General features: G+C 41.0%; 1 protein-coding gene across 4 annotated transcripts in view; it reads right to left on the bottom strand.

Moving 5' to 3' along the window:
* The window catches only part of NHSL1 (NHS like 1), a 187,352-nt gene that overhangs the window by 39,709 nt on the left and 130,872 nt on the right, over positions 1-16,771 (bottom strand). For all 4 annotated transcript variants that reach the window (XM_062572479.1, XM_062572480.1, XM_062572481.1 and 1 more), the window contains exon 2: positions 9,384-9,536. In XM_062572479.1, coding sequence (XP_062428463.1) covers positions 9,384-9,536 — 153 coding nt within the window. The remainder of the gene's footprint in view (positions 1-9,383; positions 9,537-16,771) is intronic.

Here is a 16,771-nt window from a genome sequence, read left to right as displayed (position 1 = left end):
TCCAATACAGCATCTATTTTTGTCCCTGAATCTAAATACGAGGCAGGCAGCTTGCTTCTACCACTCTATATTCCTCTCAAGAACTCATTCAGCTTGGATCAAATCCCATTTCCCTTAAATGTATAAATCCCCATATCATCTCCAGAACTTGACTATCACAGGGAGGGCTTCTATATCAAAGCCCTAAAATATGTTGCAAAGCCACAGCAACGATGCACTTGTGTAATAACTGAACTGTAACCAATGCTGACTGTAAAGCAAGTTCACGAACTTCAGCTATGATATATCCAGTGCGCTGTTTTGTTCAGACTCCCATTTTTATGGGTCAGGAATTTCAACAGATGTACTAGGATAACAGTCTAGCTGAAAGATCTTTTGCTGAACAGCCCTATCTAGATGTTTCGGCTAATACTTGTCAGCTTTCACTGATCCATCCACCTTCCCTCTTATTTCCCCAGCTCCTTCCAAAATGTGATTTTATATTCCTATACCTAGATCTTTATTTTTACATCCAATACCTATAGGAAGGCATAAGACAAACCCTGGAGATAGTCAACACCGGTGCCCAACACAGTACTTTCACAAGCAAATGCTATAGGAAGCAACAAGATTTTCATCTACTCCAGGAGGAACATAATCTTTTTCTGTGATAACTTCTTACTTCCTCACAAGTAACAAGAAAGTTCCAACAAACTTCTCAGGACTGTCAAAAACTGATAAGTGCATTCCCTGCCTGGAGTAAGCAACCGAGCCAAGCTGCACAGATAACACAGTATCTGTCACTGAAAGCTAAGTTTCCCAGAAGTGAAGGTGCCTTGGGCTTCACAGGATGAAGGTAACCCTAAGGAAGGGCTATCAGATTTTACAATGGAGAAGACTGTTGCATGTCTTCACGATTCAGAAAAATCTTATTGAAAGCATCCACATTTATTAATGTTAGACCTACTCTTTCCAAACCACAAGTGCTTTCCCTTTCATCAGGAAAGGCACTGAAATGATAACAAGCCTCCTAGTTAGGTTGGGAAGCCCTGCCTTCCAGAAAAAGCCATCAATAGCCAGCAAAAGGACTTGAGTTATAAAAAAATAGTACCATGAAATTTATTGTTAAGAGTGCCTGTACCTGAATGACCAGAACAAGAATATATAGATAATTGCCTTTCCTCCCCCCTCAGATGAATTTTACTTAATAGTTAAAACAGACTGGACCCAGACCAGCTTCCCTCATGTGCTTCAGAGCTCACTGCACAAATGCTTGTGATGCACTAGCATGAGGCAGGACTGGGAGTCGTGAAGGGGACTGCACTGCTGGTTTACAAAGCAGCAGTACCAATCTGCACCACTTTAAAGTCACCCTAAAACTGCACTGTTGAAGTAAAGCAAGCACACAGTTACACCTATTTTAAAGGGTGCCAAATCAGACAAGTACTGCTACAGCATGAAAATACCTTTTACAGTGTTAAATGAGCCAATGAATACATTTTGATCATTTCTTTTTTTTCTTTCCTTGTAGCTTTTCAAATGGATAAATTTAATTCCACCCCTATAACCCCCAGGTAATCTGTACAATTTACCCATATGAAAAACTTTCTAATGGCACCAAAATGAAATAGCAATTACAAATTGTATTTGTTAACAAGCTGTCACCGGGGAGTGCTCAAAATAATTATCGCCATTTGTCTTGAGTTAATTTAAATTTCTACAGAAGTGTTATTCCACTATGTTTAGTGATGACAAGATGTCATAAGTTTAACAGTTTCTATTTTTTATTCACTTTCTTTTACATGTTTCATGCGGACATTTAAAACAAATTAATATTTTCTCTAGCATTTTTATGGATATTTGCTGGTTTTAGACAACTGAGTGCAGTTGACATAAAAAATACAAAAGGGTTTTCTATTGTTTTTCTCCTAGAACACAGTTTCATTTTAACATTAATATTATATACATGCTTGTTTGCAGTGTTTTATAACACCACAGTTCAAGGTTGAGATAAAGAGAAAACTACTGACAGTCTGATATTCCTTATGATGGACGTTACTTGCCTAGTACCGAAACAACTATACCACAAGTAATAACAACGCATATTGCTTTTCTCCAAAGACATAGATTTGAAAAGGGATGAAGTTTAATAATCTTTCAGCCAAATCTTGCTACTGGTTCTGACTTTCGGCATAAAATACTAACAAAACATGTATTAAGCACATTAAGAAAAACAACTTTTAACCCTCTTTTTAACTGGCAATGTTTTCATTTTGTCATGTGTATATGAAAAACATGCAATCAGTCTACACTCAGTCACACTATATGTTTTCAGGTTCAGCACTGCGTTATGTAACTAAACCTAAAAATGAGGAATTTAAATGCTCATCAGTAGCTGAATTTCCTGGAATGAGAGCAGCATTCAAACATGTGAACTGTAGATTCCCACTCAAATTCTGTTTAGTTTCATTTGAATATTCCCTTTTTTTAATTCCTTGGTAGAAAGGGCAGTTACAATATGGAACTTTACCAAAATCATCAAAAGATAAACTATGAATTAATTCAAAAAGAAAAAGACAGGACACATGGGTAGAGGCATGGACACTAAATTGACTATTTAAACTAAAATAATGAGAAATAAGTTGACTTTATTTTCTGATTTTGCAGCTACAAGGCCTTCCCAAACATATGGTCCATCCCAAGCCTTTAATGATCTTTTATTTCATTACATTTTCCAGTTGGTGGGGAGCTCACATCTTGACATCTCTCTGAATCTGAACAGGACCTATTGTTAATATGAAGTGGCTCCCCCTTCTTTGCACCTCTTTAATGAAACACAAGATTATCGTAAGTCTGTAATCTTCTCAGTAGGATTATCAACTAGTAGGGCTGACCCTAATATTACTCATCTGAACAGTGATCAGGCAGATGCATTGCAAAAACAAGGGTAAGCCCATACCTGTCTGGAGGGTCTTCCAGCAAGCCATAATAGAGGCTTTATGAGTAACTACTTAAATCTGCTTTTATTTGACCATGTTAACCAGATGTCTTCTGGAAAACAAATCAAGTATCTCAATCACTGCTGCTTAAATACGTTCCTTGAACTTGGCCAAAGCTAAACAGAAGCTACAGCCAGCCCAATTCAGTTCTTCTGAAGATAAGATGATAACTGAGTCATCACAGACACAGGAACAACAAGCCCTAGACCATGTACAAAGTTTGAATCAACACAACCACACTGGGCTGGGTGCGGGGAAAATGCTCAAAGAACAGTCAGTTGTGCGGAAAGCCTCAGCAGCTACAGTCTGGGGACAAAAAAAAAGTACCACGAAAGTTAGCATATTGAACCGTTCACACTGTTCACAGGGACGGGGTTCTCGTTCCAGATCCAGCACCTCAGAATCCTCTGGAAGAGACAGCCAGGCTAGCTAATAAATAGCTATACGCAACAAAATAGCATCACTGATTTTAACTTGAACTGAGCAGAGACAGCTTCCACAAGATCCTTCAGGTCCTGGCCATCACTCGAAAGCCTGAGATTATTTAAGTTCTGGCAATGTTTCCTCTTGAACATTAACATAGTTGCTTGGTACCTGGAAATCTTACCTACATTAGCCACAAATCTAGTCACCAAACCTGGTGCAGTTTTCCTGGAGCAGTCCCCTCCCTTACTCCTGTTGTCTCCCAGTTCATAGACATGCAACAACATGCAACAGTGGGGCTTGTCTTCCTCCTCACCCCTCCCCATCACCTTTTCTGTTTAATCAGAAGTGCACTACCCTGCTAATTGCTAGAACTAGAAGAGAATTGTCCCTTGGAAATCAGACGATACATGCCCTTCACTGCTTCCCATCACTCAAACTGGTTTACACTCAGAATCAAGAATACTTTGGGGAAAACAAAAACAGTAACAAAAAACAAAACAGAACCAAAGAGAGTTCAGATGAAAGCTAGTAAAAAATTTCTTGTTCCTAGTTTTGCAAGACTATCAAAGGTCACTGCATTTCAAGTTACTTTGAGCTTTCCTTTTAGGATACTGGACCAGCACCTACAAATTCACTCCTAACATTGCAAACCTGCCCAGAACATAGAGAGTAGTAGTTAAACAAAGCAACACCACATCAGTGCTGGTTTCTCCTCAATAACTTCATTTAATGCCTTATTGCTTGATACTTTCAAATTACAGTTACTAAAGGGAGAATTACTCTCAATTTACTTTTCTTATCTAAATATTTGCATAACTTATCTACTGCTAATGTTGTACTCCTGGCTGAAGACCACCATGCTTCAGACATTTCTTCAGACAATGAGCCTTTAAACACCATCAGGCTGCAGAGCAACCAGCCAAGCATATCCATGCACAGTGAAGAGGTCTGTTTATGGTACCTAATTTATAGTACTGCCCCCTTGTTTGTAGAGAAACACCTGTTCGATCTCCAGGTCCCACAGACCTAATAAAGCTCTGGGAACCACTGCAATAGGTGGCACTTCCCCATGCTGGCACAGATAATGAACTACCTTTAATTAATTAATTAATTAATAATTAATGCTGCTCAGAACATTAACCTCCTGTGCTCAGTTACTGTCTGCAAATGATTCAGAGAGTAATAATAATAATACTAAAAAGAAGAATTAATGCTGCTCTGAACAACATTAATCTCCTCCTACACTTAGATACTGTCTGCAGTGGACTCAGAGCCGGTTCAGTCACTCAGCAGACACTGGCAACACAAGAACAAACAAATCAAGCCAACCACGAGCCTTGAACCAGAGTGCATAGTGTAACAGGATAGGATTTACTGGGGGAGGATCTTGACTCCATACAGAGCCTCTGCTCTTCTCCCACCCACCTTTTTCATTCTCCCATTTCCACCACTCCCCAGGAGGAAACACGAAGCACAGAGTCACACATGACTCTAGAAGTTTCAATATTGCTTTCTTTCTATCTGTACATTTGCATATTGGGAAACATAAGGGGACTATGGAAACATGAATAAGATGCCACTTAACATGGGCTCTCCGGAAAGAGGCCGTGAGAGCAGCTTGGCTCCTGAGGGCAGGCTAAGGGTGTCTTGGATGGCAAATGTTTAATATCCAGTATGTCGCCCCATCTGCTCCACTGGCCATTCCAAGATCCCTGCTGCTCCTGAGAGGAAGGGGAGGGGCTATTTTATGCACTGGAAATAAAACATTTAAAACTAATGCTATCAATCACCACAAGTAGAGAACTGCATCATTTTGTAAACATTCATAAAACACTGCAATGATATGAAGCGCAGCTGAATTCGCTCATCTGCTCAAACCACCAAATTAAGCCACTGAGAGCTTCCTTTTAAAAATACAGTTAAGTAGTAATGCAGTCTGTGCTAGACATTTTCAAACACTGATTTCAGTCAATAGCAATTTTAGATTTTAATAAAGTTGCATAAAGCCATCTCAGTTCTTGAGAACAGATATAAATACTGCATATCGAAAACTTTCCAATTTCAACATGTTTCATTTTCTAATTCAGATTACTGGAAAACATTGCTTTTTAACACTTCAGATGGCATCTAAGCATGCATAAATAGCATAATAGCTTTCTCTCAGTTATGAACAAATTTGAATGTAAGATCTCACCGTTCGTACATGAAAGATGCTTGGAAAAGTACAGTATTTTTGCTTGACACCAAAAAGATGATAGTTCGTAAGTCAATCCCCTGTACAACATCTACTCTCAACATGCTGCTTGCAGTTCCACAGTGCAATGAGCAGAAGAGATTTCAATATATAACATACATAGTAAAATAATAAACTGAACAAGAGATAAGGAAAAATGCCTTCTTCCTCCAAACACAGCACAGCACTTCCTGAAAAGATATGTAAAACATAGGGATATCAGCAGGCAGGGTACTTGATTACTCTTCTGAGTTTAGATAGCCTACTTCCTAATGTCTTTTGCCCCTAATTTTTTTTCTTAAGCAAACCTAAGAATAAGCACTGATCATTTTTTGCCCTTTAAGAACAAAAGTTTATTTGAGTCAATGGATAGATTCCTATTCACTTCACCAATTTTTTTAGTTAGATCTATAGTGTTAAAAAATTGCCAAGTTGTTAATATTGTACCAGAATAAATAGGTTTGACCTTGCATTATTTTAAAAGCTAGTCCGCATTTTATCTGGTTATTATGTGGGTGAGTGTTAGTCTTAGAGAGCACCTTGACAGCTACAAATAATTTGCTTCAATTATTTTGAAATATTGTATAAATTCAGTATCTTAACAGGCAGCTTAATAGTTGTTGTGCTACTATTACTTTTAACCTGAGTCTTATTTCTCTCATTCACTGGGGCAACAATGAATATAATAACAAAATAATCGGTAATTTGCAATCATGCTGCTATGCATCAGCAATGGTATTGTCAGATTTCACAATCCAAACAAGAATAGGCTGGGAAATTTTCAAATAGATGAATTTTAACGGCCTAAACTACAGCTACTAATAATTCAGCTCTCAGAATTGTATTATCTGGCTGAAGGGGACCTCTCAAGGTTCTCTTCCTTCACTCCCTCCTCTAAAGGTAGGATCAAATACATGCAAATGATTTCTGACTGCTGCTTTTCCAACTTGTTCTTTAAAAGCTCCAATGATTGCACAGCTCCAACAATTTCACTGCTTCAGTAACCTTACTGTTAGGAAGCTTTTCCTATTATCAAATTTAAATACTTCCTCACTGCAATGCAAGTCTACTAGATCATCTCCAAAAGAAAAGTTTCCAGCTTTTTGTTTTGTTTTACTCCTTTCTGCTCAGCAAACACTGGTGGAGAACATGGGCATCCTCTCTGCCGCTTCCGGTACAGCAAGTGTGGTGCACTTTGTCGTTTGACATTGGTCATTCCCACCATCTACCCAGCAGGTCAGACCACAGGGAGCTGTTCTACCGCCCCACACTTCATTTCAATGAATTCATCTGAAACATCAAAAAGACATCAAAATGCAAGCTTCATCATGAGGCCAAGAAATGTAGAATTAAAGTTCCTATACTAGCCAAGCTGCGCTTGCATGACTTCCTTAAGTCTTCTATAATCGCCTAGTGCTCAGGCTATTTATTTTCTATCCATTAGTAAGCTTTGAAAAAATCTGTCTTCTCAAACGCAGCAGGGGGACGTAGTTAGTAGTAGTCACGATTAATTTATAATTTCTGCAGCACTTCTATACTAACTGAAATTCAACTCAAGATACAGTATTTTTTACCTCTTCCTCCAAATGTGACCAGAAGTGCTGGTGTCTTCTTCCTAAGCTCACAGAGCTTGCTGAAGCAGTCACAGAATAAAATCGATAGAATTTCAATCAGTGCATCTGCTACTACTCAGGCACCCCTCGAGGCAATGATGGAATTACTGAAAGTGGTGTTAATTTCACGCTGTAGCTATTCAGGGCAGCTAAAGGCCACAGCAAGGAGGTGTTGCCAAACCATGCTAAAGCAAGAAATGTGGCCCAAGAAAAGAATTTGAGGCAGGGAAAAAAAATAGCAGTTTTGTTCACCATGGCAGCAAGTTGGGTTTTTGATGAAGGTATCATCGTTTCCGCTTTCTCCTTCTCTCTCAACTACTACCAGGCCCTGAAAGCATGATCCTGATATTCAGTTCATTACCAAGGAGTCCTGTAGCATGTGCTCAAGCCAGTTTGTTTTTCCACAAGCGTCTAATTGTCAGGTTTTAGTAGTATCGAATAGTTATTGTTTTATAAAGAAAAGTAGCTGCAGAGAAAGATCCCAGCAGATATAAATAATTTTGAATGAGTACACTGGGGGAAGCAGCATATGATACTTGCTTTTACACAAATAAGATATAAATTTATTGAACTAAATATGAAACAGCAGAAGATATAATTTCAATAAAACACAAGAAAACCAAAACAGCAGTTTTCTTTGATAATAGTCCCAAACAGAGAACAGAAAAATAGAAGAACAAATAGTTAAGGTTTAAAAAAGCTAACTAGAGTTAGCTACAAAGAGTTTTCTTTTCAATTTAAAGCAGGCAAATATCTTTCTTTTTGTAAAAAAAAACTGATAAGTGTGCCTGTGTGGGAACAGTAAGCATTAATGCTAAGTGCTGCACAAATGCACTATTCCAATAAACACAGAGGACACACAGGCTATCTGCTGAGCCATGCATGAGCTAGTAACAGTGGCTGTCAAGATCGCCCTATTAAATTACAGCAAAAAGCATCTAGGAAGAGATGGTGAAAAATCAATTAACTAGAGAAATAGCAAGAAAAATAAAATACAGTAGTCAAACTCTCTCCATTCAGATTATTCTACAATAAAAGTTTCCTGTGTGCTTACAAAGCAGAAACAGTGCCAAGCAAACAAAATTACCATTTCTCTCAGACCAGGTTCCCCTTATAAAGTATCAAGTACCTGCTATTCCTACTAAAACAAAAAGGGCTTGAAGCAAGTTTTCTCTTTGCAGGGCAAACCCCTTTATTAATAATCAGTTAAAAGAAAAACCTATATTAACATTTTCCAAAACACAGGAACTATGCTGCAGTTTCTAACTTTACTTTTGGCCCACAGACTTTTGAAGTCCTCCCCACTGCCTGCCTCTGTCCCCATGACTGTAGTAATAAAACACAACACATCCCATGTCAGACTGCCTGGATACACCCCAATGAAGTTAGAAGTCAGCACTAGACAGGCGGTTCAACGAAACAAATTAAAAAAGTTCTTGCTTTTTCAGTTCTATCCTAAAATAGACCTCATTCAAACTTCCAGGGGATTTCTTAATTCTTACCTATAACCTTAGAAGCAGCCTGCATGTGGCTGTCTGCATAGAGCTCTCAATAATACCTGCACACCTCCCAGCAGGTGCAAGTGTACAAACTAGCCCTTAAAAAAGCACCACACAGTCCTGTAAACAGCAGTTACGCTTCTGCTAAAGTCCCTGTGAGTTCCCTGCTCCCATTTTCCCTTCTTTGCTTTCAATACCCTTTCTGCCTTTCTCACACATAGCCATGATGCGCAACAAAGGAAATTGCTGAATGAAACACCTCTGATTAGGTTCTTGCTCCAGAATATAAATGCAATAATTTAATACTTACTGAAGTTGAAGGTGCCATTTTTTAAATACTCCAAAGACCTAAATGCAAATGCCCCAAAGACACCATGCTTTCCATCCTTCCACTCTAGAGTGCTGTCAAGCAGTAGATTTCTTCATCTCTTGACAGCAAGAAACAAACAAACAAACAAACAAACTCCCCTCCCCAAGTATCTATCAGTAAACCTCATTCAGTGTTCCTAATACGTGTTGTAGGCAGAACAATGTGAAGTTTCTTCTGGAGCCCAGGAATTTGGATACATTTGCTAAAGACAATGGCAAAAACTACTGCCCCTTTAGGACACTAGTATCAGTAGCAGCATCTCACCTCTCAGTACTGACTTGAGGTTCAACTTGGCTTGTCGGTGCAGGTCCTCCACACAAGGTGGTCTTGAAGAAGGCAGGAACACATTTTCCTGCTGGTGCCATGGAGCAGTGTAGTGGACTGTCCATCTACTCTCTTCATCTAGGTTGGAAACGGCTGCAAAGAGACAATAATTAGAAAATTAAATGCTATTGCAGATAACTATGCCACGTAACCCCACCCATAAACGTGTCAAGCATCTTAAAATCAACCAGGCTGTTTGATTCTGTTCTCATATCAAAAAGCTCTCCAGAGCCTCACTTCCATGATAGTTAAAAACCCTCTCATATCTAGCCTAAACTTAGTCTTCTGTGTTAGGCAGGAAACTTTTTCCCTCTTCCCCTGTTTACATTGCTGTGGTATTTACAGTGAACTTACTATTCTATTTTCCCCCTTAGAACACCTAGACTTCTCAAACAAAAAACAGTTTTCCACTCCCATGATCACGCCAGGTGCTGCATGCTGAGGATGATTTCTTCCTTCTCAAGGGCAATCCCAAGAACACAGCGGTTGCCACGAGAGACTACCACCGATTCACTTTTATCACCAAATGATCTTTTCTGACCTCATGGGTAACACAAACCAGGGATAAAAATCCCATCGAAGCCAACAAAGTAGCCACTTTACACCACTATGAGTGCAAAGCAGATTCTGACAACAGCAACTCGCTGGGCAGAGCGCAAGAGCGCTGGAGGAGGTCTGCATCTCCTCTCGGCCGATATACACAGGAAAATAAAATACTGACCGAGTCCAAGTTCAAAGTTCCCTACAGACTACAGTCTAGTAAGGAGGCAGCCAAAGCACATAATTCTGAGATTTGTTTATCATCCACGTTTCCCGGGAGACAGCCATTACCTTCTGCTCAAAGTTTACCACCAATAAAAACTTTTACGGCTGAACGGCCGTATCCCTCCGCCCAGTAATAACAGGCAAAGGGCAGCTGGGGGTCGAGTTTTACGACCCCCCCCCCCGGGCCCCGCGTGGCCCTCGGCCAAGGCGCAGCGTCTCCTCGCGCCCAGCTCTCCGAGGCAGGAGCAGCGGCGCAGCTCCGCGCCCGCCCGCCCGCCGCAGCGCGGAGCGGGCCGCGCAACCTGAGGCGTTCCCCCTCCCGTCGGCCGCCCAAAAGGACTCTTCCCGTAACACGTATCTGCAGGGATCCTTTCAGACGGAAAGGATCTGTGCTCATTACAGTAAACAAGCCATCTTCAAGACTTATCTGTGACATGCGCTCAAAGCTTCTTTTCTCCCCACAGAACTTTTTTGGAGGGGAAATTCCTTCTTCAGAAAAGGTTTTCCAAGCGCCTTGGTTGGTCTCTACATCTTTAAAACGGCTTGGTCCTGCATCCTCTCCCCACCTGTACCCAAGTCCTTGGTGCTGGCTGCACCAATGCATCCACTACAAGGCTGCTTTCTCCGTCCTTTTTCAAACAGAGGTCAAATCTAAATCAAAGCACACTGGTAAGTCACCACCAACCTGGTTATAGCATCAACCACCCCCGCTTTTACAAAAAGATGGAAGGGAGCACAGGTCGTCGAGAAGGAGCGCAAGGAAACACCAGCCTGGACCTCACTGTCCAGTTTCAATCCTGACGGACCAAAACCTAGGTTACCACTTCTCACAGCATCAGTCAACAAAAGGATGTCAAAAGAAATGTTGCACCTATTTATAAGCTGCTACCTCTAATGAATTAAAAGAACCTCCATCTTAATGAATGAAAAGATGAATCACAATGATTTTATAGACACTTTAAAAATAATAATTAAATAAATAAATAAAACACACGAACGAGTCCCAGAACCGTGCCTGAGCCCAGCCCGGAGCAAGCCTCATGGATACGGCTGTCACCGACACAGGTGACACCCCCAACTACTGAGCTGCTGATTTTACCCAGAAAAGTTTTCCTTCTTCAAAGCCAGAAAGACAAAGGGCTTCAAAAAAGAGATGACGACAACGCACTATCCCAAAGCAGACGTCCTAAATCATTTCCCAATGCCGCCTCTCCATATTACACACTGTTCAGTTGAAAAGAAAGCGACATAAACCCCAAAAAGAGGCTTCTATAAAGCAGCATAAAAGCCTGGCTGAACTGCAGTTTCCTGCGGGACTCTTACCTCCCCGAAAGACAGCAAGCCCACAAAACTACTTACTCTTTCTCTTGAAAAGTTTGATGAGCGATTTAAGCTTTGTGTTGATAAAAACCACCATTTCCAAAGTGTTTAACTGCGGTCCTGGAGTTTAGATTCCATGAAAAACAGGAGTTGAGAAAGGTGACTGGTTTTCAGACTGCTCCTGCTCAGACTCTGCACATTAGATTTCTCTTTCTCACACTTCTCCCCCCCCTTTTTTTTTCTTAAATCACAACTTAAAATCCGCCCAGATTGTACTGATGCATGAAACCATTTACAATTCTTTAATCTGAATTCCTTCTCCTCAGATGTAGTCTTGTGGGCTGAAAGCAGCCAGTTTCAACATGCAAAACAGGAAAGAAGGGGGAAAAAAAGAAAAAAAAAAGGAGGAGGGAAGGCAAGTTAATCGTTATTCACGTTTGCACAGGACAGGCTTTTTCGTTAATTGTGCATTTATTCAGTAGTTCTTCTTATCTTGTCTTCCCCTCGCCAAGTTTGACTGCTCCACAAAGACAGAGTTTTGCAGGTGATTTCTTTTCTCCCCATTGCTCTACGGGGCTCTTCCACACCCCTCCCTGTGGAGCCGAGAGGGATGCAGCCACCTTCCCGTCCAGCCTTTGTACCTCCCCGCCTAATTGCCAGGCGATGGCATTTCAACTGCCTGGGACAGCGAAGCCTTCAACTGTTGTCCTCCGAACACGCCCCCAGACCCTCCCTCCCTCGGCACTACAGGAAACAGCCAGGAGCAGCAAGGCACTACAATAGAGTCTCCTTGGGGTTGTAAATGAGAGTTGCATTTTCGTGCAAATCAGGATGCCCTCCTTTCCCACCACTCCCATCTTCCCCTCCTTTTTCTTTTCTTTCTTTTCTTTTTCTTTTTTTTCTCTCACTCCCACTTTATTAATGACCTACGAGCTGCATTTCAATTGGCCACAACTTGTAGTCTTTTCTTTGTATTGCCTTCCCTTCCAGATACACTTCTCCTCCCCCCCAGCAGCTCCAGACAATCACAATGATTAAATCAGCCCAGCAATTTCAGTCTGTAACATTCCTAGTTTATACTTATTAGCGTCAACTCGGACTAGCTATATGGAAAACAAAATCAAGTTATTTCTGTCTAATAAAGAACCCGTTATTCATCAAATGAAGCTTGCACAGAGACGAAACAGCACGACTTTGAGATGCACATTATATCTCCATGCCTTTAAAAAAGGCTGTACAGAGGTCCACAGCCATCCTTCTTAGAAATGAACTGCAATTTTGCAGAGTTGAAGAGAAAATGCTAGGCACCAAATTGACGTGCTCAGCAGGGCATGTCCTTCACACAGTGTTACCACTCGAGAAGCAAGCCCTCCCCTCGCAAAGCAAACCTGAGAGACTGCCTCGGGTAAACAATGAACAAGATTTTTCCTCAAGGAGAAAGAAAAATGTCCTCAGCAGGGGTCTTGGACTGGCCGCGAAGCTGCAGCAGGTTCTAGCCTCTGGAGTGCAGCATGCCGAAAGCAGACGATCCACGGAAACACTTCAAGTTTCATCAAATTGCTGAGACTCAGCACCGTGCAAAGCAGAAACACATGTAGCTCCTCCCTCACTGTTTGAGCACATTATCAATATTTTGTGGGTATTCTGCAGATCCAGCGACTTCACAGTTACAGCATGGGATTGATCCCCAAACTGCCATAAGCAACTGGACTTTGCAGCAGCTGCACATTTTATCCGTCTCACTAGTGTTACTGGGACGCAGGTTCACCTGCTTACAGGGTACAACGGTGGGAAGGCACCTCTGCTTTTGCACTGATTTCCAACAAGCAGCTTATACAAAAAATGACCATGGCCTCAAATTACTAACAAAATCATCCTTCTTCAGTATACTATTCTGTTCCACACATGAGAGGCTTGAAATTGTTGCCTTCCTCTGCGCAAATTCACAGTAGTTCCTCTTCCAACTGAAAGGCACACCCTCTTCCTAAAAAACCGCCAACAGTAACAGAAAAGGCCTCTGCCAATGTGATAAAAGACCAGGCTGATTAGGCAGGCACCTAGCACAGAACAAACCTGCACAGGCAAAGGAGAGAATGCACTGACCAGTGCTACAAAAACCAAACTTTTTGGAGAACGCCTGTCAGGTCCATTTTTAAAGCAATCCATCTAACTGGCATTTACAGACTAAATTGCAGGAAAAATAACTGTGAAAGAGTAATAAAAAAAATTTTGATTCAGTAGTTCTAAACCGTGTCTTCCAGAGACACTACTCCTGAAGTCAAAGCTAAGGAAAAGCAAGTCCGTGGAGTATGCCACTCGCTATAGAGTTTTGCGAACTGTACTGAAAAGAGTTTGTATTTCATAGTTCCTTGGCAGTTCTATAATTGGTGGTAGGTACTAGTTTTAGGAGGAGTGAACTTTGAAACATGCAGCAAAAATTACAAACTTTTAGGTGACACAGGCTAAGTCTGACCTTCCAAAGAAACACTCCAAGTAAGGAACGTGAACTATCTTCCTTAGGTGCTACTATCTGGGTTACTTGAATCATGATTAGTCCTTGGGAAAATTATGCCACATTTAATGACTTTTGTGATCTTTAACACCACACAACTCCTGACAATACTACTTAGAATTAGAAGAATATCACATATATAATAATACCCTCTTTAGAATTTTGCATTACGCATATTCCATTAACAACATTTTTAAACACCTACTTGCCAGACACACTGGGGTGGTAAGTCCAGGATTACTCTGTTTTCAGCTCCAGCAGCGTTGCCATCATGGAGCAAACACAAGGGACATGTGCAAGTGAAACCTTTAGGGCAGCCTCATAGTGGCAGAGGGTTCACAAAGCCCCAGGACTCAGGGCTTCGTTCCCATTTCAGGATCCCTTGTGTACCGACATGATTCTCCAATGCGGAGGCACAATTACTCCACACTGGTAACCAACAACGCATAAGATATCGTCTGTCTTTCAGCATTCCCCTTCTGCTCCCGCCTTCACTGTAGTCACGCTGATAAAGAGATCAAACATTAAAAATCAGTCCCATAAGCGGATGACTCAAAGAAAACACCAGTGGGCTATTTGTCTCTGCATCACTCAGAGTCTGCACTAGGTCAGCAATAACCTTCCCCTCTTCCCTACTAGAAGCAAATTCAGGAGCTTCTGTGAAATTCAGCATGCCGTCTCAATCCACTTCCCCCACCACAGAAAACCATCATTTTTATCAACTTTGATGTTATGCTCATTTCTCTTAGGATTGAAATAAGCATGAGAAGTCTACTTCTCCACGGGCAGTGTCTCTAGATTTAGAAAACTTACACTGTATCACTATGCAACAACTAAAGGACTTCAGCCTCCAACATTGCCAATCCAGCAGTCAAAACCACAAAATCCCTAATATTTACTTACTAGAAAAATTTTAAAAGTTTGCCACAGTTGCCTAAAACATCATTAACTGCAGATGTCTATGTACTGTAATGTTAGCTCTTTAAAAACAAATGACTCTGAGATTGGTAGTGGATGTGGGAGACCGCTCTGCAGCAGACTTCTGATTTTATCTTGCACAAGATACCCAGAGTCTCAGTTTCTACAGCCTTAAAAAACAGGGATTGTACTAATTTGCCATCTCACACAGACACTACCACAAAGAATACAGAAAATACTGAGATACTGCCAGCAAATGCTGATTCTGATTACTTACTGAATGGAATTGTTAATTAAAAATGTTTGGCCCCATAATAAACTCCTTCCTGACTAACAACAATTCAGCGACTGAAGCAAGGAAAAGAGAAGAGGCACAAGATGCAGTGCCAAAGACCACGCTCAAAGCCATGAATTTAGGAGACAGTATTATTAGCAAAACTGTGTCTGTTTTTCACTTTCTTTTACAACAGCTTTTAATCCCTGACTAGTTAAACTGTTTTCTTCTCCTTTTCCCTGACAAACTTAGTTGTGCTAGTTTTGCTTACAAGCCTACCATTAATGTTGCAAGAGCAGCACCGTAGTTTCTAGTAAAGATCACATATATCCTTGACAGGCAGAGGAGAATAGAAGATGAGTGATGACTTGCATATGGACTGCTTGAAACACTGCAGCCATTCCTTTACTCCTTGCCTTTCTCTGCCCTCTTTAGAGAGAGGTTTCCAGCTGACCTGCTCTGTGACAACCATCTGGGACAACCACCCCTTAACATTCACAGCAAGATAAAATGGTGGCGCCTGGGCAGCAATCTGGAAATATTCAGCTTCCACAGGAATGTTTAAAGCTGGCCACTGGGGCGGTATTCTTCTGTTGAACTCTCATTCACAACCTAATGCCCAGAACCTCTCCCCCACACTGCCAGTCTGTTGAAGGAACTGAGGCTTTGAAAGCCAAATGTTGGAAGCACACATATTCAGGTTGTTCATAAACACACATTGCAGAGTGCCCAGCAGCAGCACCTATGGCAACTGTAAGACATGTTACAGAAAACTCTGTGCAATTAATCAATCAGTAAATCAATGGTTTTCCTTAATGCTACTGCTCGCTAGCCTACGGAGATTTTTTAATATCAAACTCTGAAAGGATTCAGTAAAAAAATAAAGTACAATGATAGCTAAAACAACCCTTCCTCCTCCCCACACAAATCCAGGAATTTTACTACTTATTTGCAGGAAGGAATGATGAGTCCAAGACCCAAGTTCATGCAATGAATGAAACAAACTGCTAATAGAAGGTGTATCATCAACTCAAAATCTGAACTTTATATTGTAAGATTTAGTAATTTAATTCAGACAACAGAAAAGCAAAACAAATCAACAGCACTAGTAAAGTTTGTGATGAGAAAATAAGTAAAAACATACAACTCAACTGGGAATTGTGCTACAAGAACTATTCCAGTCAGTCTCCATTTAATAAGCTAAAGGGAAAACAAAAATGTTGGAAAGAAGTCATTCTCAAACCAATCAAGTTCAATTAGTTTGCTTTTTGGATACATAGCAATCACTAGTTCAAAATTAAGTTTCATCTGTGCCATTCTCCAGCAGCTCAAGGGAAGATGCAGCAACACCTCGGGAAGAAGCTGTTGGCAGCACACTTGTTTGCAGCTTGTCTACAGGGACATTTGGTGCAGGACATAGTCAGAACCGCTCTCCCAGTCACCTCCTATTCATCCCCTCCAAACAGCTGCTGTTGCCACAGGGCAACAGCCATTAGGCTAAATGCAGACCATCCTCTGTCACTCAGGCTGTGCAGATGC

The sequence above is a fragment of the Rhea pennata genome, chromosome 3, assembly GCF_028389875.1.
Source record: "Rhea pennata isolate bPtePen1 chromosome 3, bPtePen1.pri, whole genome shotgun sequence".
NCBI classification, from domain to species: Eukaryota; Metazoa; Chordata; class Aves; order Rheiformes; family Rheidae; genus Rhea; species Rhea pennata.
The sequence above is the reverse complement of the archived record's forward strand: the minus strand, read 5'-3'. Positions and strand labels throughout refer to the sequence as shown.